The 25921-nt window shown below is 41.9% G+C and overlaps 1 protein-coding gene across 1 annotated transcript; it reads left to right on the top strand.

Annotated features, from left to right (window-relative positions):
• The first annotated feature begins 384 nt into the window (after positions 1-384).
• Positions 385-24807, top strand: radil (Ras association and DIL domains). The gene is made up of 21 exons (XM_063883563.1): positions 385-630; positions 2834-2924; positions 3292-3406; positions 4382-4886; positions 8712-8819; positions 9303-9418; positions 9530-9706; positions 10067-10772; positions 11344-11474; positions 12620-12657; positions 13390-13541; positions 13663-13775; positions 14206-14322; positions 14939-15062; positions 17369-17541; positions 17898-18048; positions 19444-19670; positions 20430-20775; positions 22236-22288; positions 23311-23450; positions 23680-24807. Exons 3-21 carry the CDS (start codon positions 3323-3325, stop codon positions 23777-23779), a joined length of 3561 nt encoding a protein of 1186 aa, XP_063739633.1. The 5' UTR covers positions 385-630; positions 2834-2924; positions 3292-3322; the 3' UTR covers positions 23780-24807.
• Positions 24808-25921: the final 1114 nt, after the last annotated feature.

Genomic DNA, 25921 nt, shown 5'->3' with positions numbered 1-25921 from the left:
GAACCCTTTTCAGCCTATTTTAAAACCACCAAACCTTCATTCCAGGGGTATTGAGGTGAATCAGGCTGTATTCGAAAATGTTCTCGTTTAAAAACATGTAGGAATGGTCATACTATACTTAGATATATGGCAATTCAATTGTGTTTTAAAGCAATCGTACATGAATTTCACTGTGTTTGCCCTTATTGGTAAAGCAAATATTTATGAAAAAAAGGCCACACGCCTCCATGTTGTACTGCCAGTGTCCGCCAGGCAGCGCCGTCTCCGTGCATTCTGGTGCCAGAGCAGGTGCGCCGAGGTGAGGCGGCTCTGAGAACTCGGGTGTTTCCGGCGGGGCTCGACAATGAACTGCTGTGGATGTGGGAATGCGGTTGCCGGAGGCAGCGGGCATTGCTGGACACTCGGCGGAGATGTGCGTACCGAAACTGGAGCCCTCCGCGGTTGGCAGTTATCCAAGTTAAAGGGCTGTTTTGGGGATGAGTGTGGCGGCCCCGGACGTCTTGGTGTCGCTCGCTGGGGATTTTCCCCCTCCTATTTTTCCGGAGATTTTCTATCTTGTACATGGAGAAAGAATGAGAGAGAAGCCAAGAAGGATTCCCCAGCACTATGGAGCCACGCATTGCAGGCAAAGTGAGTACAAACGCAACAGACACCCATGAGAACCCTCAGGGGAGTGGGCTTGCCACTGCTGGGATCACACAACTTTTTCAGGATCTATTTTATTTTAGGGCAGACCCCACCACAGCTTTCATCACCCTCATAGTTAAAAATCAGCAATTTAATTGTCATGGTTGAGTGTTCACGTGTCGAAACAGTGTTCACTCTAATTGATTATTAATTGTGTTTGATGGGCTCGACTTCAATCATTACACACCTGCTGACCATGAGAGGCAGGGGCTGCTCGTTTGTAGTGCCGCGCGTGACGACTCATCAACGGATTAATTTCTGAGGATTTTCTCCTGCCTTTTGTTGCCATGGCGGTTGCTACTGACGACCACTGAGTCCAAAGTCGTAAACAGACGGACGGGCACCGAATAAAGGGCAGACCCGGTAGTAGTTCTGTACAATATTATCAAGTTTGTTTTCCCAACGCAGTCTTTATTTCTGACCTTCTAGCTGTCTAGACAAGGACAGACAGCAAGTCAAAAAAGGTGGTGGGGAAGTTGGAGCCTGTCGGACATGATTACCAGATGTAACACTACCTCTTGGGTCACAAAACACAACCTGCCAATAGAAAATGTAGGCCTCTGTCTCTCTTGTGTGGACCATAGGGGTTTGTTGGTCCCAGGATTGAGTTAACTGAGGCCAAGTAGCCAGATTACAGTGGATTAGCAGGCATTTAAAATAGTCACGTTATCCCACCAGGGCCTGCAGAGTCAGCTACAACAACACCTTTTAGGCTGCCGGCCAATTATTTGCTGAAAGGAAATAATATAAAGTTCAGGGTAGAATCCAAACAGAAGTATGTGAGGTGCTGCTTGCATCTGCTGACACATCTGCTGCCATAGTGGCTTTTAAATATGGAGGTGCTTCCTGATGTTACCTGCATGAAAAGACTTCATCGGTCAAAGGAGTTCATGCAGATTCAAGAATGAAGCGTGACTCTACCCCAGCAGTGACATGGGCTGCAAACAGAGCTGTTAAGTGAGCTAAAAATGCATGACCTGAATACAGGCAGACATAGAATTTCATCATTTGTGCTTTATTAAATCTGTAGCATCACATTAGAGGTTGAGGAGGGAAGATGGCTATGAGAATGTGAATGTGTGGTGCATGTGAAAGGGAAACAATGCTACAAAATGCATAGATAAGAATTATGAGATGTTGATTGAGTGGATAACCAGAAGATGTATTGGCACAAATGGCAGACCTGTGTTGATTTCAGCTTTTCAATCATCAAAGAAGACTTTCTAAGAAATTGAAAATGTAGTCTTTTAAAAAAATGTTTAGACAAAACAAGCAATCTAAATAAGTCACGGCATGTTCTACTCCTTTCTATAAACAAATAGTAAAGATTCTTCAGAAAATTATCAAATAGAAAAAGAAGTCATGACAATATAATGAGTTTGTGTAAAAAATAATAATAATAATAATAATACAAACGATGAACCATTCCTCTTATGTCTTTATTTTGTATTGTTGATTTGAAGATATAGTAGTGATTCATCAAAGCTAAATAAGTTAAAATAGTATTTTCTGAAGGAAAAGGTTAGTATGTATATGTATCAGTAATCTACAGACACAAGGTCCAAGCATCCACTTTTTATCTGCAGGTTTTGCCTCAGCTGTTCACTTGGCCCAGAATTCAGTCATACATTTATTGGGCCGGCAATAATATGATTTGAAATATTGACACTTGAATCTTACAGCGATAGCATTTGAATCCCTGAAGGATCTGTGCCTGGTTGCATAAAATCCCTCAGCCTAAGGTTCTCCTTAAATTTTTGAAGGATGCTTCAGAAAATATGAGTTGCATAAAATCTCCATAAGGATTTCCTTTGGATGATCAGACGTTGCAAGGGGAAAACCTTTTGATCTGAAGTGTGCGCTCTTAGCTACTTTAGTATTCCCTTAGGTGTTGCTAAAGGTCCTTAGTTAGCATTAGCCTCACATTTATAGGGAGGCATACCAGTCTCCTAAAAGTGAAATAAAGCATAATACAACAGCTGCTTTTATGGTGAATAAAGAGGAGGAGGACGTATTGACAAGCATTTTTTTAGGATAGGGAAAACAGAAAACCCCATTGACACTATGGGTGATGCACAACTTGATGAATTGACCATCAGTCTATATTTAACGTTTCTCTTATTTTGTCTTTTCTTTTCTTCTGCAGTGTGAAAGGTGATGTAATGAAAAACATCTAACCCTCAACTGTAAACATTAACTGGGTGCTGCCGCTCGTGATAATAGATAACAGCATCAAGGTATCCACCACGTACTTACACACACACACACACACACACACACACACACACACACACACACACACACACACACACACACACACACACACACAACCACACACACACACAACCACACACACACACTCAAAGCATACATTTCGTTATTTATCATGGTCTGTTTTCGGTCAATAAATTGTAAATAATAGATTTAGGGCAGATTCTCTTTACCTTCCAGATCTACAAATGTTCCACAAGTAAGATGTAGCCGCGAGTCCATCATCAACTTTTATTCATGGACTTTTTGCATATGAGTTTGTGTGTGTAAATATTTGAATCATTCATGGTGGTGTCAAATACATAATTTGAAATGTATTCCCTCGCTCCCCAGTTGTGGAGTTTGTGAAGCCAAAAGCAGCATCATGTTCTACGGTTCTTCCTCCGGGGCAAGTATGTCCCTGCCGTCCAAGAGCCGCCTAAAACGCCAGAGCAGGACCTTCACACAGGTACAAACACACACACACACACACACACACACACACACACACACACACACACACACACACACACACACACACACACACACACACACACACACACACACACACTGCCATTTTAGTTTTTTTTGGTTTCTCTAATTGAAAAGAAAGTTGCGCATTTTTGCACAGATTAAAGATATTTCTTAGTGAAGTCTCTCTTCCTATAAGGTGAAAGGGCCACAAATTCTCACTTGCCTGTGGTATACTTCCTAGTAGAAATGTTAGTCTCGTTTGAGGTTTTGCAATATTTTAAATGTATTATTAAGTATAACATATATTAAGTATGTCAAACTGTTTCTGGAAAAACAAAACATCTATTTGTATCCCCTAGCTAAGAGCATGAATCCAGGGATGGCAATGTTGATCAGTCAGTCAGTCAGTCCACAAACTCCTCAATGAAATATCTCACAATCTTTTTGATCAACTGCTCCGCCAGCTATACACAATTATGTTGGCCTGATGTTTATATATTATTACTTGATCCCTGTGAACTATCAAGGTAAACCCTGCAATTTGTCCAATACTTTTGTTTATGACCAAGTATCTGCAAAACATCCATCTTGTGCCACCTTTTACTCTCAGCCATACTTGGTGTGAATAAAAAATGTTAGCCTGCTAAAAATCCACTTAGATGACAAAAATGGTAAATATTATTCCTGCAAATAATCTGCATGTTCAACATTCTCACGTGAGCGTGCCGATGTTGATTTTTTCAAATTTTGCCCCCTGCTCCTCTGTGATTGAGTACAGCCTTGTAAAACTGATAGTATGGCTGAAGACGCTGAAGATGTAATGTATGCTACCTCCCCAGTATCTAAAAACGAGATACCCTTAAACCCCTGGAGGCAAATTTTGGTGACATTGTAGAAAACATATATTGTACATAAAGTCTGTCATAAAGTGACCCTACAGTGCATTCAGCTATGGTTGTCTGTTCCCCAGGTCCTGTACCGCACTCTGAGTTACAGAGACCGTGTCCCAGTAGAAACTGGAACAAACACTCGTGGGGATCGGCGCTCCACGACTGAACCCCCAGAGCGACCAACGGATGACCCAGCCGAACTCTCCACGCAGAGCTCGGCCCCCGGGGTGCTGAAGATCTTTGGAGATGAAATCTGTGCCGGTGCCAACTACAAGAGCGTCCTGGCCACGCCGCGCTCCAGTGCCCAGGAGCTGGTCAAAGAGGCACTCGACCGTTACTCTCTCAACAAGAACGCTGCCCACTCTTACGTGCTGTGTGACGTTATCGGGCGTTTGGAGGGGGGAGGCGGGATAGGAGGAGCGGGGTGGCGAACTGAATGCCTGCGTGCGATGGGGGACAACGAAAAGCCACTTTTGCTCCAGGAGCTTTGGAAACCCAGAGAGGGACATGCTCGCAGATTTGAGCTGCGCAGGAGAGCGGAGGTGGAAGAATTCAACGCCAAAGAGAAGGACACCATAACTGCTGGTGAGGACACACACTAAGGCAAACACACACATACACAGGTAGACACCCATACACACTGAAACACACAAAAAGCAGCTAGTCTAATTTCCTTTCTTTCTTGACATGTCAAACTCAGCAGAAAAGCAAAACTCATTAGCTCCTCTGCAGTGTGTGTGTGTGTGTGTGTGTGTGTGTGTGTGTGTGTGTGTGTGTGTGTGTGTGTGTGTGTGTGTGTGTGTGTGTGTGTGTGTGTGTGTGTGTGTGTGTGTGTGTGTGTGTGTGTGTGTGTGTGTGTGTGTGTGTGTGTGTGTGTGTGTGTGAGTGAATGCAGAATAAGAGCTTTTGTCATAGTAATTATCCTGGAGAGAAGTTCCTCGGTGATAAACCGTGCTTTTTCATGTGAAGTAATGATCTGTGAAGAACTTCTAGCATATGGGGTTTTATTAGAGACACACACTTGCATGTATATATGAGCACTTGGAGAAACACACACACACACACACACACACACACACACACACACACACACACACACACACACACACACACACACACACACAGAAAAGCTAACACACACATAGCAGTGCAATGCAAATGCATAGACATCTGGTCGATGGATTGAGTGAAAGCTGAATCCCTGCGACCGGAGGTGTTGATGGGTGTAGGCACTCTAGTGTTTTTATGAATGACACATTTTTACTACAGATACAATATCAAGCCGCCCTGTGTAACATCTGAACTGCATACACTCTGGTGATAGTTGATTTTCAGGAAGATTTTCAATCTATCTGTAGATAGATTGAATTAGATAATTTGTAAACTTGTAATTTTACAAAGTCAATGAAACTACTACTATAGTTACATCTGCAATGCAGTAATATGAATGGACTGTGTATCTGTGTGTGTTTGTTGGTTTATAAAGTGACCTTTACATAGATTGATTTACTGATGGAAATTTCACACACACACACATGCACACACTCATCCCTGTTGAAGTCATTTATAAACACCCAGCTAGTTCAGAGAGATGGAGTATTTTCAGCCTCACAGTCACACGTTGCAGCTACACTAACATTTCTCAGCATGCCAGGGTTTGCTGGTTGCTATGTCAACTTGTGTGGTTGCCAGAGAGCTAGTCAACAATCTTTTCCTATTTTTACACTAGAGCTGGGCAAATCTTCCATTATTACATAATTTCATACCTTTTTATAACCACATATATCACGATATATAGTATATTTTCTGGTAACTGAATGAATAAATAGTCTATATAAAATCATCAGTTATGTCAAGCAGCAACGTCCAGTGCTGAAATGAAGCCAATATGAAAGTGGCAGAAACAGCCGTTCATCAGAAGGCAACCTTAGGCTGGTTCCAAAGTGAGTCATTTCCGTAGGCCCCCTATGTCAAAATGCCCAACTTTACAGCAGAAATAAAGATGTTTACAGCCTTGTTTAGAGGCTGTTCTCTATAGCTAATTTTCTATTCATGGCTGCTTTGAATGTGAGGTGTGTGCCCTCTGACTGTGGTTGCGTCACCAAGGCGACCTCAGCTGCACCTAAGATTACCAATTTTTAGATTAGACGTGCGTAGGGCAGATTCGCCACTGCAAACATGGTGACGGTCAGAGCCTCCTACATTGAGCTTCACAACTGATCTTCAGAAACCTATGCGTGACGTCACAGATATTATGTTCATACTTTATACAGTGTATGGGTAAATCATGTTTTTGTACACTGTGAGTTAAGGACTTGAAAAATGAACAGCAATGAGTATTTTCTCTTTTAATTAAGTAGTTTGTTGCAAAATTAACATAACCGTCTGAGTTTCTTAAAGAAGTATTTGGAAATGTTATTCTCCACTATAATTAGGCAGAGAGAATCCTTTATGCACAAATGTATTCTGGGGTTTTGGAGCTTGAACGTTGGAGAAGCATGTGACTGGAAGGTTATCAGTGTGATCCAGTTTGTTCATCGCATTGATTCGAGTTTTAATGAAAAGTTTGGTGTCAATATAAAACCATAATCTTCAATGACATTCCCTCCTGATATGATATTCCCACCCCGTAGAATCCATGACAAGTGATAAGTTAGTGTTCTATATATTTTGTCTAAAGATCAATAATACCTTTGAAAAGACCTAAACCCTGGGAGTCTTAGACCATCTCTCAAGGCAGACAGGAGACCTACCTACTGAGCGTTTCAAAAATATGTAGTATTGTTTTTGAAAAAGTCAAATCAATAATTCAAATAACATTCTCTACAAAAGCTGGTCACTTAAGACAGCATTCTCAAAATCTAGTAAATAGTGCATTTTGATGGTTTGGACTAGATAAATACACATTTTGTATGCTAGTGAGACTTGCTGATGGATTGACTGCAATAAGCTGCAGTGGTGATTGTACAGAAGGAACATGTTACTCAGTGTTACACCATTTGGGAAACAATGGATCTCTTTGGCACAGGAGTAAGTTATCAGGCTTTGGCAACTCATGCAATACTTGTTAATAGGATCAATTTGTTGTTGCAATAACACAAATTAAGGATTATCAGCAGCTTTTTCCTTTGAAAGCATTCCTTGCTGTGCTTATTTAGACTGGGTTTCATAATTTGTCAAAAAACTGAAACTCAGCACAGAATGCCTTCTGGGTTAAAACTTGTTTATTAACTAAAACATATTAATACCCATATTTTCATTTTCACACTAACCTTTTCTCTTTTGTGTTGTAGTGATTAGAAAACTCACACACCCTGGAGTCTCTTTGTCTTTATTATATTTCTCACTTGTTGTCTTTTTTCTCCCCTTGTGTCTGTGAGCGTGCATGCACATGTGGGGATTGTGTTTATTGTTAAACACACTTTTTGAAACTGTGAGATAGCACTTTAAAGGTATTGTAGGATTTTCATTGCGGACATATCACTGGCAAACATGTGTATTCAACTTTCAATCATGCAATTTACATTATAACTTCTCCTGTTTAAATGATTCTAAAATAAGATAAAACACCACAATTGGCTAAAGTGAAATTACTAAACGGACTATATGTACTATAGTTTCTAATGAATAAATGGAGTTGATGACTGATTTTGAATACAATATCTTAATAATTTGACAGGGATATGTTTTGCCAAAAATCCTGTACTTCATACCTTTAACTGTAACTCTGCTAGGAATGAGACGATATAGGATTTTAACATAGATCACAATAAAAACACTCTCAATCATAACTTGCATCATCTGGATGATTGTAAAAATCATCAGAGGTGAATTGAAAAAGCCGTAGTTTGCAATCATGGTAGAGAAGTAAAAAATGAAGCCTGATTTTAAAAATACAGAAATTATCAAATAGGAACAGATTCTCAAAATGTTGAAGTTTATTTATCCTTTATTAATGAAGACCAGGGAACCTTATGGTTGTTTTATTTGAGATAATTTGGTTGCTCTCTTTTTACTTAAAAGGATATTTGTTAAGAATAAAGTCCTATCTGTTACGCGATCAAAATGTCTGTTTCTTAACCGATCTTAAATAATCAGATTCCAGTAAGTTCCATTTTAAGCACAGGGTTTAAGTATATTTTGATGATTATCAGGATAATATTGTGAATCACAATTATTTCAGCCAGTATAATCCTGACATGAAATGTTCATATCGTCCCATACCTAGTTTCTCTTTACTAACTGCTGATGTAACTCCCTGAAAGCACCACAGACTATGTTTGGCTCCGCAGTGCATGCGTGTCTTGTGGTCTGCGGATGGTGTTTGTGTATATGGGGGTTATTCTGTGCTTGGTGTTTTTTGGAGGGGGTGTTTTCTCAGCCTCCCTAACCCGTCCCACCCTGCTGTAGGGCCCAAAACCTCCCAGTTCCTGGCGGCTCTAATGGGTCGGTCTGGGCTGGGCAAACACAGGAGTTCCCCCCTGCGCTGTGGTCGAGTGGTACAGTCCAGCTCTAAAGGTGGGGACTGGCCTCAGGTAGGGTGGCTGTTAGTCATTGCCATGGAGACCACCCCTACCTGCGTTGTCACCAGCGCCACCCCCATTGCCCGTGATTCAGCCAGTGTGTGAGTGTGTTTGTGTGCAGAGCCATTGCATGGTCTCAGATTAAAAACTCAGTTTACTTTCATCAGGTTAATGTTGTGCTCCATCCAGCAACATTTACTTCATCACTGGTTTGTTTAACTCAGTTTCCACTCAGCTCACACATGACTGCTATGCACTTATGAACCTTATCCAGACTTCACTCATGAGTCAAACATACATACTAACATTGCACCGAAAATGCTCTTCTTATTTTCTACTCTTTACCTTTCTCTCCTTCTGTATCCTCAACCTCCATCTCTCTGCTCTTCCTTGTGCTCCTTCTTATTATTCTCCACCTGTTCTCCCTCTTGTCCTTCTCCTTGTTCTTCTCTCACTCCTCCTCTCTGCCTCCTTGTAGATATCAATGCTCAGGCTCGTAAGCTGCAGAGGAACAGAGCGAAGGGGACGCTGACCCTGCCCCGATCCAGCAACTCATCCTTCTGCCGCAGCCTCAGCGAGACCAGCCTCAACCAGGTGGGTCCCGTCTCTGAAGCCCAGTCAGGATATCTATTATTATTCCTGGCTCTGTTGCCGACCTGTCTCAACTTCTTGTGTGTGTGTGTGATTCTCTGCATGCGTCTGCAGCTGGGAGTGGGAGATGAGCCCAAGCGTTACTACTCCACCCTGCCAGGACCCTTAAGGGGTCGAGATGCAGCCTCCAATGGCCGAAGGAAAGAGGATGGAGGTCAGGGAGGCGGAGGGGTGAAGCACTCTCTTTACCAGTCCCCCCACCTCCTGCTGCTACAGGGGTACAATCAACAGGTGAGGATAGTGAAGAAGTTAATGTGTTATCTTAGAGACTTCTGTGTTTTTGTGTTGTGATCAGTGGTGAAATGTAGCTAAGTAGTTCATTCAAGTACTGACCTTAGGTGGAAATTGAAGGTTCTTGTTCATGAGCTGTCTGCTCTCACATCTGCTTCACTACATTTTAGCAGGAAATATCATATTTTTTTGCATTAGATCTTTTTTAAAACTTTTTTTTAACAAATGAAATGATATATACGGGCCGAAGAATCAATTAGTCAATTGAAAGTAACTATTTTGATTGTATCAGTCATTTTTATTTCAAAAAAGCTCCTTTTGACTATGAATATGTGGTATTTATTGTGCACTGTGTTGCAGGACTGTTTGGTGTACCTGCTGAACAGAGAGCAGCACACAGTGGGTCAGGAGACTCCATCAGCTCGCCCAAACATCTGCCTCTTCTCTCCTGACATCCTGCCGCTCCACTGCCGCCTGCGCCGAGTGCCCACACCCCGCCGCCACGCAAACAACAACAACAAGGGGGAGGATCCGGGGGAGAGTCAGCGGTCCTGTGTTGCTGTGGAGCCGGTGCTCCACGCCACAGTCCTGGTGAACTTTTCCCGCTGCGAGCGCTCTACCACTCTGCGACACGGTGACCTTCTTTCCTTTGGCGCGCATTACATCTTCCTTTACAAGGACCCCACGGGCGCTAAGCCTTTGCCTGCTCAAACCTTGGCACGCCTCCGTTCCCTCGGGCAGCTTTACGATGCCGGGGTGGAGGAGGGGGAGGGCGGCACTCAGACTTGTAAGATGTGTGGATCTGTGCTGAAGGACAAAGCTGCGCAGGTGTCAAGTGTTCCTGCAGTCAGACGCAGCTTCAAACCTCACCTGGTGAAACCCCGCAGCGGAGGACCCCTTAGTTTGTCAGGAGGGGAAGGAGGAGGATGTGGAGGTGGAGGAGGCGGAGGAAGCGGAGGAGGAAGAGGAGTGGGAGTAGGCCAGAAAAGAAGGCTACAACTGGAGTTTGACCCAGCTCATGAAGACCAGCTAATGAACAGGATTTTGTCTCTCATAGAACCTGGAGGTCTGTGCTCTGATTTACAATATGATAGAGAATATAGGATGTCAGTTTGAAGGTTTTTATCTCAATGACGGAATCACATTGCAAACAATTATTTCAACAAAGTTACATCAAGGGAAATGCACTCACCTGTAATGATATTGAGCAACACAGATGGTTTAGGTTTATCCATCCAGCCTTTGAAAGAGCTGTCCGTGAGATGTTCTGTCAGGACCCCAAGAGATGGTTTATTGAGTAAAAACAAGATGCACCACAACAACAGGAAGGGTTGAATGAGGTTGTCAATTAAAACGTATACAAATACACAGGTACAGTTCATAACATGGGGATTTGGTCTCTCTTGATATTAGTATTTAAAGGAAATAGGGGAACCATGGATTAAGAGCCCGAAAGGAACAGATTCAGTGTCATTGTTACATCAGACAGTCAACAACTGTCAGCTGGTTTCAAATGACTGTTTCTGAGGAAGAAAGTTGTTCATTGTTTCTCCTGTGAACTGCATGATTTAGTAACATACCACTAGAGGTAAATTAGTTGTAAATGTGGCGAACTGACCCTTTAAACTCCCTCACAGGTGATGACCACAAGCTGACTCCTGCCTACCTGCTGTGTCTCTGCATTCAACACTCTGCCTCCACTTTCCCACCTGGGAGTTTTGGGAAACTGCTGCTCAAGATTGTCCGACGAATCCAGACCATCGCATGGGTCAGTCTCTACTGCCTGTCTGTCTGTCTGTCTGTCTGTCTGTCTGTCTGTCTGTCTGTCTGTCTGTCTGTCTGTCTGTCTGTCTGTCTGTCTGTCTGTCTGTCTGTCTGTCTGTCTGTCTGTCTGTCTGTCTGTCTGTCTGTCTGTCTGTTGTCTGTCTGTCTGTCTGTCTGTCTGTCTGTCTGGTACTTTGGTCTCTGCTTTAAATGACCTCATGTGGAAAGAAACTGGTCATCCTTGTCAGGTCCGGTCAATAGTTTAACAGGGTTGCATATCACTTGTTTTGTACTCCATTACATACGGTAACACTGTATTTTAGTTTTGTCTATACTGCAATTGTCCATTCAGTTTTTGATACTCAATTATTTGGCCATATTTTGGTCAGTTTTGGGGTTTGCGCCGTACTGACTTAGTCAAGGCTGATTCTCTTAAACTTAATAACGTTGAATAACAAAAGCAACTCAGTTAAGTGTCATGCCGTTTTTCTTATTTGAAATAAAAAAAAGATCTTAGATACAGAATCAGGGTCTCCCAAGGAAAGTGTTTAGCAGAGGTAATATGAAACCCACATCGGGCCAAATGCATCTTGTGTTATAGTCAGCTTAGTCGTGAGTTAATGGCCTAAATAATAGCAACACTCTTTAAAAATATGAATAGGCTTTTATTTGAATACAATTCTATAAACTTGTATACTAGGCTCATATAAACCACTGCAACAAACCAATTATGTGGTACATCTTACCGTATATTCTTCAAAGGGTTTATATGTGTAATACAAGCATGGAAAAGAATAGGGGTTGGGGTTTGTCATAAATACAGTACGTTTTTATTCAGTCCAGTAGAGCACAGAGTAATTACCAACATGCATCAGTGGGACTGTGTTAAGTTTTGGGAAAATGATAGTGGTATTTCTTTCTGCAGGTTAGGGATAGCTTCGAGTGTGGCTCTCCTACGCACATCTTAAAAGTTTAATGAGCACTTAATTGCTTTTTGTGTGTGTGTGTGTGTGTGTGTGTGTGTGTGTGTGTGTGTGTGTGTGTGTGTGTGTGTGTGTGTGTGTGTGTGTGTGTGTGTGTGTGTGTGTGTGTGTGTGTGTGTGTGTGTGTGTGTGTGTGTGTGTGTGTGTGTGTGTGTGTGTCTTACAGGAGAAGACAAAGGAGCTGGCTCAGAAGCAAGCTCAGCAGTAAGTATCGCTTTTCAACTGAAAGGGAGCATGTGGTTTGATGTGCTGTTTTTGAGTATGTATGTATGTCAGTATGTCACTGTACACACTTTAGACTATGTCTTTTACAAGATAGCTTTAAATTGCGAGGCATTTCTTTTTATGTTGTAACAATGCTCAGATTCATGAAAAAAGTGAAGCAATGTACTGCTGTGAATGGGGGCACCAGAAATATGTTTTAGCCACTTAATAAATCAATGTCAGTTTAATTGTGTGCTATATATAGAATAATATCACCGCTTTACCTTGCCAACGGGGAATTAAAACCGTTATCTATGCTCTCTTCAGAGCCACCAGACTTCTTTGGCAAAGCATTAATTAACGTCGCAAAACCCGGGAGTTGCTGGTCTAGTTTGTTCCTGTTATTGTTAGACTGTGGTGAATCTAGGTAAAGCGAGAAAAATATTCAGATCAAAACATAAAGTAATCTAACCTTAACTACTCAACTCTACTGACTAAGAATAAATGCCTCATACAACCCCCATATAACCCCTAAAATATTGAACTATCCCTTCAACCCTTAATTTGTGTGTGTGTGTGTGTGTGTGTGTGTGTGTGTGTGTGTGTGTGTGTGTGTGTGTGTGTGTGTGTGTGTGTGTGTGTGTGTGTGTGTGTGTGTGTGTGTGTGTGTGTGTGTGTGTGTGTGTGTGTGTGTGTGTGTGTGTGTGTGTGTGTGTGTGTGTGTCCAAGTAGTCAGGACCCGGCCTCGCTGTCTCTGCTCAGTATCTCAGACCTGATCCCAGACCTGCAGACCATCTTCTTCTGGATGTCCAACTCCATCGAGATCCTGTACTTCATACAGCAAAGAGCCCCAGCGTACACACACACTATTGAGACACTGCAAGGTAAACACACACACACACACACACACACACACACTTGACTGTAGAGTCATTACTCACACTGACATACAGTAGACTCTGATGCAGATACATCTCTGCCTCCATCTCTGTCATCTCTTCATAGGGTCAAAAGAGTCGTTGCTGTCGGCGACCATATCAGCCAATGAGGAAGCAATGACAATCTTGGAAGAAGTGATCATGTACACTTTCCAGCAATGCGTCTACTATATCACCAAGGTAATCCGTCACCACGGCAACAGGGACATCTTCTTAATGAGCAAGACATCATTTTAAAGTTGTTTTGACCGTTGTTCACACAGAAGAGCAGATTGAGTTGTTGCACACACACACACACACACACACACACACACACACACACACACACACACAGTCACAATAAATGGCCATATGAGGTCAGAACATGAATGAGTTAGAAGTTATTTTGCAATTTCAGATCACTTTCATCATAAAATATGTGTGTGTGTGTGTGTGTGTGTGTGTGTGTGTGTGTGTGTGTGTGTGTGTGTGTGTGTGTGTGTGTGTGTGTGTGTGTGTGTGTGTGTGTGTGTGTGTGTGTGTGTGTGTGTGTGTGTGTGTGTGTGTGTCGGTGTGTCGGTGTGTCGGTGTGTGTGTGTGTCTCGGTGTGTGTGTCGGTGTGTGTGTCCAGGCTCTTTATGTAGTGTTACCAGGTTTGTTGGACTGTAATCCGTTTCCAGTCGACAGCTCTGAGCCCTGCTGGAAAGGAGGTGTAGGGTTTCCTGAACCTGTACGCAGGGTCCTGCAGGTGAGCACATTCATTATTTTGTTTAGTAGTACAGTTAGGTTTGACAGTTTCCTGCTCATATTATTTTGTGTTCATTGTTGATAAATGCAAAATATCAGCGGCATGTGTGTAAAATATCCTGTCAAACACACCGAGGCACCTAAAGGGGAGATTTCTGTTAGGAATGAGACGCACTGGTCCACAGGTCAAACTGGCTGATGACACCTTTCTTTATTTTGCTTCACGCAGCAAGAAATATAGTCCCATATGAGCCGTCAAGGTCGAAGAAACACAACTTGACTTCCTTTTCCTCTTTTTTTTCCTAACCTTTCCAAGTATTTTTTGGGAACTTCCTAAAATGTGATTAACCGCATTAAACTCTACTGAGCTGACAGGGGCTCAATTCATTTAAAGTTTAGGTGGAGAAGATACTGAGTTTATTAGGTGGGAAATTGGGGGTTGTGTAATAAATGAAACAAAGACACTGGAATATTTCTATGCGATGGAAGCGTGCAGCCATAACTCTTTTCCTCTGTGTTAATGGAACTGCAAATACAAAAGCAACAATAGACACTTGTGAATGTGTTTACACAGCAACAGCATTTCTGTGCTCACCTGTGTGTTCTCATGTGTGCAGGTGTTTCAGAACGGGCAGGAGCTTCTGCAGAGCTACCAGGTCCACCCGGAGATTCAGGCTCAGATGTTCGCTTACCTCTTCTTTTTCTCCAACGTGTCACTGTTTAACCAGCTAATGGACAAAGGTAGTGCGAAAAGCATGCTCACTCTCACACTCCATTAGACCCCCCTCAGGATTTGTACAGTTGTTAGTGTGTGCAAGAGAGAGAGAAAGAGAGAGAGCGAGTGTGTCCCTGTGTCCTTGTCAGCATTTTGACAGAGACTAACCCAGATTTGTCCTGTATGCCCTTCTCATATCTGCATTCTGTTTCTCCCCCCCTTCACCTCCTCCTCCTCCTTGCGTTCATCCTTCCATCTGGCCATCAGGGGGTGAGAGGTGGGAGTGGATGGAGGAGAGAGAGAGGAGTAAGAGGAAGGAGGGGGAAAGAGGGGTAAAGGTCAGCATGAAGGGTAAAGGGCTGGAAGTTGTTGTGAGGACCTTGCTAATAGTCTATTACTTTGTGTAAAAACAGAAACAGTAATTTACCGTTGACTATTTCCAATTGTTTGACCACCTCTCCAAATCCTCCCTCTTTATCTTTAGCCTGCACATATACACCCTCACACTCCCTCCATATGTCTTCATGAGCCGGTGGAGACAGGAGAGATCACATGTCTGGCAGAAGGAGAAATACCTTTATATTCATGCGGAGGCTCCCTTCTCCCCCTCCTCCTTCTCGTCTCCACCTTGCTCTCGCCGTCTGTCTGGCTTTCGCTTCCTCTCCCTCGCTCCCCGCTTTGTCGCTCATTGATATTTCTGCACTGGTGGTGTCCATGGTAACAGGGAAGTGAGTTTGTGGCAGGTAGCGCTGACGCTTGCACTGAGCGCTCTCTGCAACACTCGCTCTCTCAGCCTGATATAATGGAAGAGATGTGATACGGTGCAGGCGCTCTGTGTTCTCCTGTTTTGCACGAGTGTGTGTTGTGACACCTTTTTTTTTGAGAGTGTACAAAGGCTCTTCGATGTTTAACGGTCAGCATGTGTCTGTAAACCAGCTGCTAGGAAGCATTATGACACATTTGCTAAGAGGTTAAGTGATGTCTCGTCTTTAGCGATGCTTCACACATAGATTACTGTATCTGTAGACGTAAGCCTATTACGGAGGGGGGTGTGTGTGTGTGTGTGTGTGTGTGTGTGTGTGTGTGTGTGTGTGTGTGTGTGTGTGTGTGTGTGTGTGTGTGTGTGCACACCTAAAACATGGCATAATATTTGAAGGGCTTAAAGTGTGTGTGATGTCGGCACATGATGCTGTCAGTGTACAGTCTGCATGAACCTTCCTGTCATGTGTAACTTGTAGTGGCATTGTTTGTCTGAACAGATCCATAATCAGGTTTACTTATTCTCTCACCACGGCTCCTGATATTAACTTGATTTATCTTTCAGAAAACAGTTGATTTTGTGCTACAAGCACCTGCCAGTATCTTGTGAACTACATAAACATTTGAAAACAGAGGCTTCTTTTGTAAATGAAATAAGGATGTTTATTTCAGCATCAAAATATGTGTGCACTGTCAATCATTTTAAGAAAGCAGTCATGTCAGGATTAATTTGACAAACAAAAGGATCTGTATTTCCATTTTTAACACGTTCATCTTCACATCTATGTTTTGTCCTTTATCTATTATTAGATTAAGTCAAAGGTGCAAAGATTGGTAGATTCAATCTTTTGAGGATCACAAAAATGGAGTAATATTAAATAATACGAGAACCTATATATAATATTGTTATGCCAACAAAAAAATGTAAACTAAATATAAGTAAGTACATTTGTTTTGTAGATATTCTAATTATTTAAAGAAAATGCATCTAAAGACAGTTATTTGTCATCTGTACAGACTCTGGGGTGTCATTAACGTTAGTCCAGTTGTTTGTCATTGTTTGTACCGGCAGGCCTAAGCTCACATTGGGGGGTGTTTCAGAAAGATTAAATAGTAATTATAGCTGCAGTGACTTAATGGAAGGACAGATTGACAAACTATGGGATGCCATCTTGACAAATGCCAGATTTGAACTTATCGCCTGCTTAACCATCAACAAAACTTCCTTTCAGTTCTTTGATGTGATGCAGAGAAACAAAGGATTACCAGAGTGAGGAATGTCAGCTGAACCCCTCTGCAGCGCTCCATTTGTATTCTGCAAGGAGCAGGCTGCTCGGGGCTGTGGCTATTGTGGCACTGCCTTCAAAATGAAATTACTTACAAATGTATGTCTGTATTGTCGTAGATCACATGCAGGGAAACATCCACTGTCTCTGTGTTAGTCTGCCTTCCCGTAGACACGCACACACCCAAGAATAGAAAATGTACTGCAGTATCTCTGAGGAAAATATCCAAACACTCACTACAGTGTCCGTGTGTGTGTGTGCATGTGTGTGTGCATGTGTGTGTACAGGTCCATCTCGGGGTTGGTTCCAGCGGTCGAAGGTGCTGCAGATTCAGGCGTGTTTGCGGATGGTCATGGAGTGGGCGAGCAGGTCGGGTCTCGGACACCTGGCCGACAAATTCTTCACCAAACTCAACAGCACTGTGTCCATACTGGCCACGCCTCCACAACAGCTCACACAGGTTACACAAACACACACACATCAGCTAAATCTTACACAGGATTGCTAGCCAGCACTAATTAGGTGCCAATACCTATAAATATAGAGAGCTTACCATATTAGAATGTGTTTCAATGGAGGTTATCAGCATTACAGCTGCTTAATCCTTTGATTGACTCTAATCAAATTGACTGTTTTTAATACATTTGACAGAGCTGTGGTTCAAAAAGCCAGTAACTCTGATCAGCTATTGATTAATGACGTATTTGGAAGGGTTCAGCCAGGATCTGTGCCCCAGCTCCTCAAGACTGGAAAGCACTGACCTCCCAGGACTTCTGATTAATTTCTAATCTCCCTCTTTTTACTCCCTGTGTGCAGTTAAGTTGGCGAGCTCTGTCCAGTGAGCACCCAGCTCTGAAACCAGTACAGCTGCACAGGATTCTCACCCAGTACCAGCTCACAGCAGAGATAGGCCCTGTCCCATCATGGCAACCCAGCAGCGAGGACGAAGCCTATATATACAGAACAGGTACATGTCTGAAATTGCAAGTTTGAGTTTATTTTATGTGGCCGACAAATAGGGGCTGCAAAATGAATTACATTTTAAATGGCAATCAAAATGAGCCGCTTAAAATGAGTGCTCAGCTCATAGAAAACCCAACCACCAGACAGCGATAGAGTATTTTGGCTTCAGGTTTGGGAGCTCGAATGCTTCTGCACACCCTGATGCAGCACCCTCTGAAAACATTACTGAACGTTTTGGAGTCCAGAAAATAATAGTAAAATACTGTTTTGCTCTCTGTTCTATTGTACAATACAAAGCACACTGTCAAAACAACGAGGCACTGAATTAAGGGGAAGAAGCACCTTATTCTTCGTCTTATTGTGATGGGAAAGTTGTGTTCACTAGCAGGAATGTAGCAATGTAGAAGTGAAAGCAGTGCTATGTTTTTTTAAGATCCAAAGTGTAAGAAATGATATTATGTCTTTGAAATAAATGATTGATTGTGATCTCAATATTGACTTCCCTTTCTGGCCGTGAGCAGCCCTACCAGTAAATGAGCAATTGTTGTGAACATAATGCCCTCATGTTCCAAGAGGGAAACGTTTAGCCAGTGCAGTATATACTGGTCTGACACTCCTTAAAGTCATTGTTGAATGACTGTTACATTGATATTTAAGGTGTCCCCTCCACTCTGAAACGTGTTTTGATTTGAAAAACTTTGCTGTTTGACCTTCACAGTGCTGAATGATGTACGTGCAGAGTTTGTTACTAAAGGGCTGTTTTAACACTCATCTGCTAAGTGGGGGAGAAGTTTCCCTTTGGTCACATTCAAATCTAAGTTTAAGAAATGATTATTTTCTGAAATCACAACTAGAGTATAACCAAGTCATGGTCCAGTTTGCAACTTACAAAACTTTTAACGTCAGAAACTGAGAACTGACGGTTTAATGAAGTAGAAGACCTTTGTGTCAACCAGAGAAGTAGGAAAAAACATTTAATTAAAAGTACAACATTTTGTGTAAAAAACACATCAGCATTCAGATATTTAGTTGAAGAAAATAGCAATAACCACAGGGTAGAAATACGATGTCACAACTGCATTCAAACTTTTATTCAACTATTATTAGCCTATGGTATTTTTAGAAAATGCACTTTTTAGAAGTCTTAACATGGATCATATCCATATCCGTTTTTCTTTTTAATGCAGACAACATTTATTGTGACTCGCAGCTGTGGTTAGCATTAAATTGCTATCCGGTAGAAGCAGTTCTTAATATAAAAAGTGCAAAACAGAAAGAGTGACAGGCTGATGGGGAGCTGTTCAGCAGTCCTAGATTAGGCCTTCAATGACATACGTGTGTGCGTGTGTGTGTGTGTGTGTGTGTGTAGATGCACTAACATCAGTCTGTGTGTGTTTAGTGGACCTCCTGGAGAGCTTTGAGAACCACCCTCCCATAGTGCTGCCCAGCGCCGGCTTCAGAGTGGACCTGGAGAGCGAGTGTGTGGAGGACAGCATCTACAGACAGCTGCTCTACATCCGCCACTACCTGTGGGGGCTGCGCACCAAGACGCAAACACACAACAACCCTCCTACTGTGCACACACACTCCAACGGGACCAACACAGCCGACTGGCCCGACGTACAGGTCAGAGAACACACTCTGCACTCTGTCCGATGCACACACCTCGCAGTAATCCAGGCCATGTGCTTCGGCAGCTGTGGTTGTTGAGGAGTTCCTCCATAATCCCATAAATAAAATACAAAAACCCTCTACTCTAGCCAACACACACACACACACACACACACACACACACACACACACACACACACACACACATATACACAGAAACCTAGACATGGTTAAATCATGGTTAATCTGATTAGTCTTCAGGCTGTCTAATTAGTAGGAACGGCTGACTAGACCATAATCCCCAGTGTTACTGCACCCTTGTACGTACTCAAATTCACGCACAAAGAAACAGGTACCAACAAATGGCCTATATGTGTCTATAAAAGGATTATGCATCACTTTACGCATTGTGTTTTGTCCTGCTTTTACTTGTTCACTTGCAACATTTAGCTTATCGTATTGTTGTTTTTTGACATGTATATGGTTACTGTAAATTAATCTGCATTACTTGCACATTTGGTCTTGTAAAGTAATCTTGCATGTTCTACTTCGTTTCTTCTTGCACTATTTTATTGTTTTTTTTTATTGGTTTATCGTTTTATGTCTTATATATAACTATGTTGCATTGTTGGAGGAGCCTTGGACTCATGACAAGCCTTTGAATCTTGAACAAACAAATCAAACAAATGATTCAAATTGAAAGATATTTGAATATTTATTTTCAAATCATTTCATCCTCATCCTCTAAAGTCTTTCTGTCCAATCCCGGCACAGAGGGAGTTGCTGCCTCCGGCCCACAGCAGTCCCCGCTCTGGGGGTCCCGGGGAGGATGCGACAACGGAGACGGGAGAGGAGAGAGGACGGGAGAGACCTCCAGTCCAGTCACACACACACAGCCTCAGAAGGAACGGCACCATCCACCACCCTCGAACAGCAAATCCAGACCCGTCCTGCCTCCTGCCCCCCCCCAACACCCCGCTGTACCCTGACGAAGGAGGAGGAGGGGGAGGGGGAGGGGGAGGGAAGTTCATAGGCCCCATTGCCCAGACTAACGGCTGCAGCAGCAGAACTGTGGCCGAGTGTAAAAAGACCAACGGACTCATCTCCAATGGACTGGAGGGTAAGCTGAAAATCATACAGGAGGTGGACAAAATAACAAGAACACATGAGCATTATAAAGGAATCCACAACAGAAACACCACAGTTCTCTTTGTCCTAAAAAAAATGACAGAAATATTATATATATATTTTCAAGACCAATATTGCAAGCTTCAACAGAAATAGGATTTCTTGCAGGGCAATTTACTGACTCCCATATTGTACTGTGTTCTTGTTCCTTTTTTCCACCGCACATGTGCTGTTTAAGTGTTAAGACTTGTAGTCTTTACATATAATATTAGGGATTCATTCATCCAAGTTTTTACAATTCAGAAACCTCAGGGGTTCTGTTGATAATTACTCGACCTCACTGCATTATTAGAATAACTATTATTGGGGGTACCATGATGCTAGAGTTTGTTGTGGCACAAAGAAAAGCTTCTGAATCCATGTAACCCAAACGTATTTTTTAATGCATTAATCAAACTCAAGGTTGTGGCAAACATCTCATCCACTCAATAATTAATATTGTAAAAGTGTTTTTGGATCGGTGCATCCCTACACTTTACATGATTAATAAACAATATAGAGAATATACACTGCACTATAAACAATGTTGCATATTATAATGAAAATACTGTACATTTGATAGTAATACATTCATATTCCCACTGGAATTGATCAATGTCAACATTTTGCGCCTCATTCTCCTTTTTTCGGCTTCTCCACTCAGTTTCATTCAAAGACAACAGAACAGACACTGTAGAAACATTAAAAACACCTACACAAAATGAGTGCCATTCCTAATTCATTCAAAGCTGCGTCATCAAACTAATTTAAATGAATGGATTTAAATAAACATTAATGTTAAAGAGGTCCCTTGTCGACACAAAAAGGTATCAACAACAAAGAGTTTTAGCTTCCTTCAGTGTATAAATTGGATTTAACAACACATTTACTATCACTTTCAGCATCAAATGGTCTCATATCCAGCTTCAGCAACAAAACAAATTCTAATAAAACCCTGCTGAGCACATTAGAGAAAAGCTAATTTAGCTACTACCTAGTAAAACAGTTGGAAGTCAGAGCCAAAATGAGAGCTAAAATTGGGTTAGACTCTGGTTGCTTTGGAGTTCTTCTGTCCCCTAGTGGCCAACAATCGATGAATGCAGTTTTCCCTATTTCTTTCAGCTGGATATTTTCTGTGCATGTTACAGTGTACTGCAGGCTTCTGTCAGAAGCACGTGTGTGTTTGTCAGATAAGCTCTGTAGCATGTAGCATGTGTTTCAGTATTTTGTGTGTCTTTTCATGTTTGTCCAACCCCATAGCAAGACCCTGTGTATGTGTGTGTGTGTGTGTGTTTTTGTGTATTTGGGTGTCCGTGTCCTCTGCAGGGTGTATAAGTGGGTGTGAGTTTCCTTTCCCTGTATCATCCCCTGGCGCCCCTCCCATTCCTGATGACTTGTGTGTGGTGTTTGTAGTGGAACTGGACAAAGGACCATACGGACTCGGCATGGGACTCATAGACGGCCTGGTGAGTACACAGACGTTTAGAAACAGTTTTAACTTTTTATCGTGCCTGTCAGTCCAGGTTTCAGCTGTGTACTTTCTTGTCATAAAAACAGTTAAAAAAAAGTCACAGTATAGTAGGTCATAAAAAAAGTTTAAAATAAATAATGCTGTAACAATGGTCATAGTATAGTATGTCAAAAATGTTACAAAAAGTCAAGATATAGTATACCTGTAAATGTAATAATATTACTATCTTAAAAAGTCAATGTTATTTCATAACCTTTTTTTAAGAAATAGAATAAAATGCCATAAAAAACTAATTAAATATTTATTATATCGTTTATTGTCTTTAAAAAAGTCAAAGTATGTCATAAAAATAGTATGTAGTAGTTACTAGAAGCTTTATAATAATATTATGGTACAAAAATCACTGATCGTAGCAAAGTCATACCAAATTACTGAAATAAAGTAGGGACAAAGAAGACTATACTGCAAAGCCTTTATAAGTAGGACAATCTCAATATGTATTATCAGGCTTATACCATGGAGGTTTAAAATAGAAGAAAAGAAAAGCTGTTCACTGTCTCTTTTCTAAAAAGCTTTTACTTTAAAGGGACTTCACAAAGATCTTTTTTGATTACAATGTAGATCAAATTGTTTAATTATCATCAATAGATAATAAATCTTCACAGTTTTGATCGTCAATTAGTCATGTATTAAGGAACAATGCTTTACTGTTTATTGATCATTTTCAATTGTGATAAGTTAGACTCAAGAAGCCAAAGCCCTTTTTATTTACCTGCAGTTCATTTCACCTTACATACCTGAAGTGTTGGTCTTATCGTTTCAAGTGTCTCGTAAAAGTTAAAACCCACACCTTTCAGATATTAAAAACATATTTAAATAGTATGCAGTAGTATATAGACGCTACTGGTAGAATATAGTCGCCATGCATCTTCATTGGCTGCAGTATAAAGGAGTTTCTCTACCAGCTAAACAATGGACACACACACTCTCAAACTCTAACACTTGTCCCTCCTGCAGCACACTCCTCTCAACGCTCCAGGCATTTACATCCGGACTCTGATCCCTGACGGCCCGGCGGCGTCTGACGGCAGACTGAGGATAGGCGATCGCATCCTGGCTGTGAACGGGACCAGCCTGATAGGGGCGGACTACCAGAGGTACACTGGAGCTGTTTGTGATCATAGCAATGAACTGAAGGAGATTAACGATACTACTGGGTGGTATCGAGTTTGATGACAGAGGGAGCAATCTCCCCACAATGCTAACCGTACCCGGGGCTGTTGGCCTTTTAAGCTGATTGATTACTGTGATTGATTGATGCCCAGACAGTCTCTGCTGAGCTTTACGTAACCGGACTCTTTGTCTCTCTTCACTTCCTCCCTGCAGCGCCGTGGATCTGATTCGCCTGGGAGGAGGTCGCCTACGTTTCCTGGTGGCCAAGTCCGACCCAGACATCTCAGAGAAGATCAGCGCCTCCTCCTGCTGACCGACTCCGAGCAACGGCTGTGATGCGCACAACACAGGAGGGAGAGGTAGGACAGCGAGACGACGTGGGATACAAATATGTGCACTCGAAGAACAGCACACACACAATCACACCCACAGCATGAAATATGGATGTGAGAACTAGCGACAGCACAAAGCCAAGCAATCAAACTGGAGATTAACACTCCCCGACTCCACAGCTGCCAGACCCGCTGCCCTCATGCTGACTCCAACTGGGTTTGTGTGACAGACAGAATCCGTAACCCACCACAACATCAAAGGGAAACGCTGCGAGGAAAAGTTGCCTAATGAATCAGCGTTTGAGGCAAGCGAGGTCTAGCCAGTATGCAGCCTGATGTGGTTTAAAGCACAGCAGATTTTAAAAGTTTTAACTTCCCTTTGGATGGTGCTCGCAGCATGTGTGCACATTGGGACTTTTTCCACATGTGTTTTAGAATCATTTATATTAGAAATTCAGACATTAAGTAGCATGGTGAAATAGCTACACATCTCTCAGAAACAAGGAAGTCTGAAGCTGTTGGACACAAACTGACAATGTACTTCTTAAAACAGACTAACAAGACGAGGCCGTCTTCGATGGATGTTTCACACGGCGCTTTTAGAGAGGAATGTTTTCTAACCCTGTTTGTTAGCAACTCCCAAAGCACTGTCTGCTCAACAGACTCTATGAATGTTGACTTTTGTACCAGAGAGCGGCTGTAAAAGGAGGGAAAAAGCAAAGTCCAGACACAGCCCAGCTCTCCCATTTCACATGTAACCTCATTACTGGACTTCATACCGCCGCTCGAAAACTGATGAGTTCCCGATGCTCAACGTGCACAGGGGATGTGCAGCTGTTGGGGGACATTGTTATTTATTAATGACTGGATCATCAAGACCACTTACTTCTCTCCAGGTTCTGATGCACAATCGTCGTGTGTATAAACCACACTTTTGTTGTCAATATATGCTGTATTTATCTGGGTATGACATGTAAATAGTCGCTTGTAAATATTTAACACTTGGTCACATATTGTTTGGACATTCAAAAGAGAAACTGCATTTCGGGAATTTCTCTATTACCTTCTTTGACACTGAAAAATACCGATGGAAAAAAAGGAACGTCATTTTCTGAAATGGTAGAAATATAGTTGTGGATTTATTTTATACATTTATTTTTTAAAGAATTCAAGAACTATGAAAAGGAAAACAACTCTTGAACTTCTTATTCAACAAGGGTCAGCTGCAGTTTTGATTAACAGTTACTAAAATTACAGAAAACCATGTCTTACAATTGGTATCTAGCCAAAGTCTTTTGAGGTTTTAGGCTAGGTTTGAGATATTTCTGATTCAGATTTTTCCTTCTAACTTCCACTTAAACATTAAACAGCAAGTTGTCTTTCCAGAGATAGCGTCGATCCAGTTTCTCAGGATAATATACTAACCTCACTATGTCACCATAACAGGACTATGTATTTAATATGAACGTGTCCCGATTCACTGTGACGTCTGTGGATTATCCAGAGTAACAGGGACATATTTCTGGAAAAATAAGTTCTTGACAATATTTTTTCTAAGTAACTTTTTACTTATCTACAAATCTAGGCAACCAAAGCTATCAGCAGACATGTTCTCATGTAATTTTGCTGTACCGACTCTTTTAAAAAGAAGTCCAGCAACAACAATACCAAGTCACCTTCAAAAGAAAAAGCAATAAAGTCCATAATTCAAATTTAAGGTCACTAACGAAAAACAAGCCACGCTTACTCAGTCCTGTTTGGCCTTTTGTTCAGACCTCAGCTCTGTGGATCAGTAGCAGTCACCTTCTGCAAAACGCTGCATCTCTGCAGATCCAGCTGTTTATTGGCTCTCTTAAATAAAGCAGCCCAGACGAGACTGCAGCAGATTGTTTTCATTATGGATTAATCTGCCCATCTTTATTGTAATGAATATATTAAAATACATAGCTTATTCTTTACTGGCCAAACCCTAATGGAGAAAGTTAAACAAGCCTCTATTTTAAATGAGAAATGACCAAAGCTAACATTTTATGAATGATTTACACTTTTGAAATGTCAATCCCAATGCTGATTCTTTTTTCCCATCAGGTTTGTTTTACTTGGCTTCAATCTGCTTATGTTAA

This window comes from Eleginops maclovinus, chromosome 5 (assembly GCF_036324505.1).
Source record: "Eleginops maclovinus isolate JMC-PN-2008 ecotype Puerto Natales chromosome 5, JC_Emac_rtc_rv5, whole genome shotgun sequence".
Lineage (NCBI taxonomy): Eukaryota > Metazoa > Chordata > Actinopteri > Perciformes > Eleginopidae > Eleginops > Eleginops maclovinus.
Note: the sequence above shows the minus strand (reverse complement) of the source record. Positions and strands in the feature narration are given on the sequence as shown.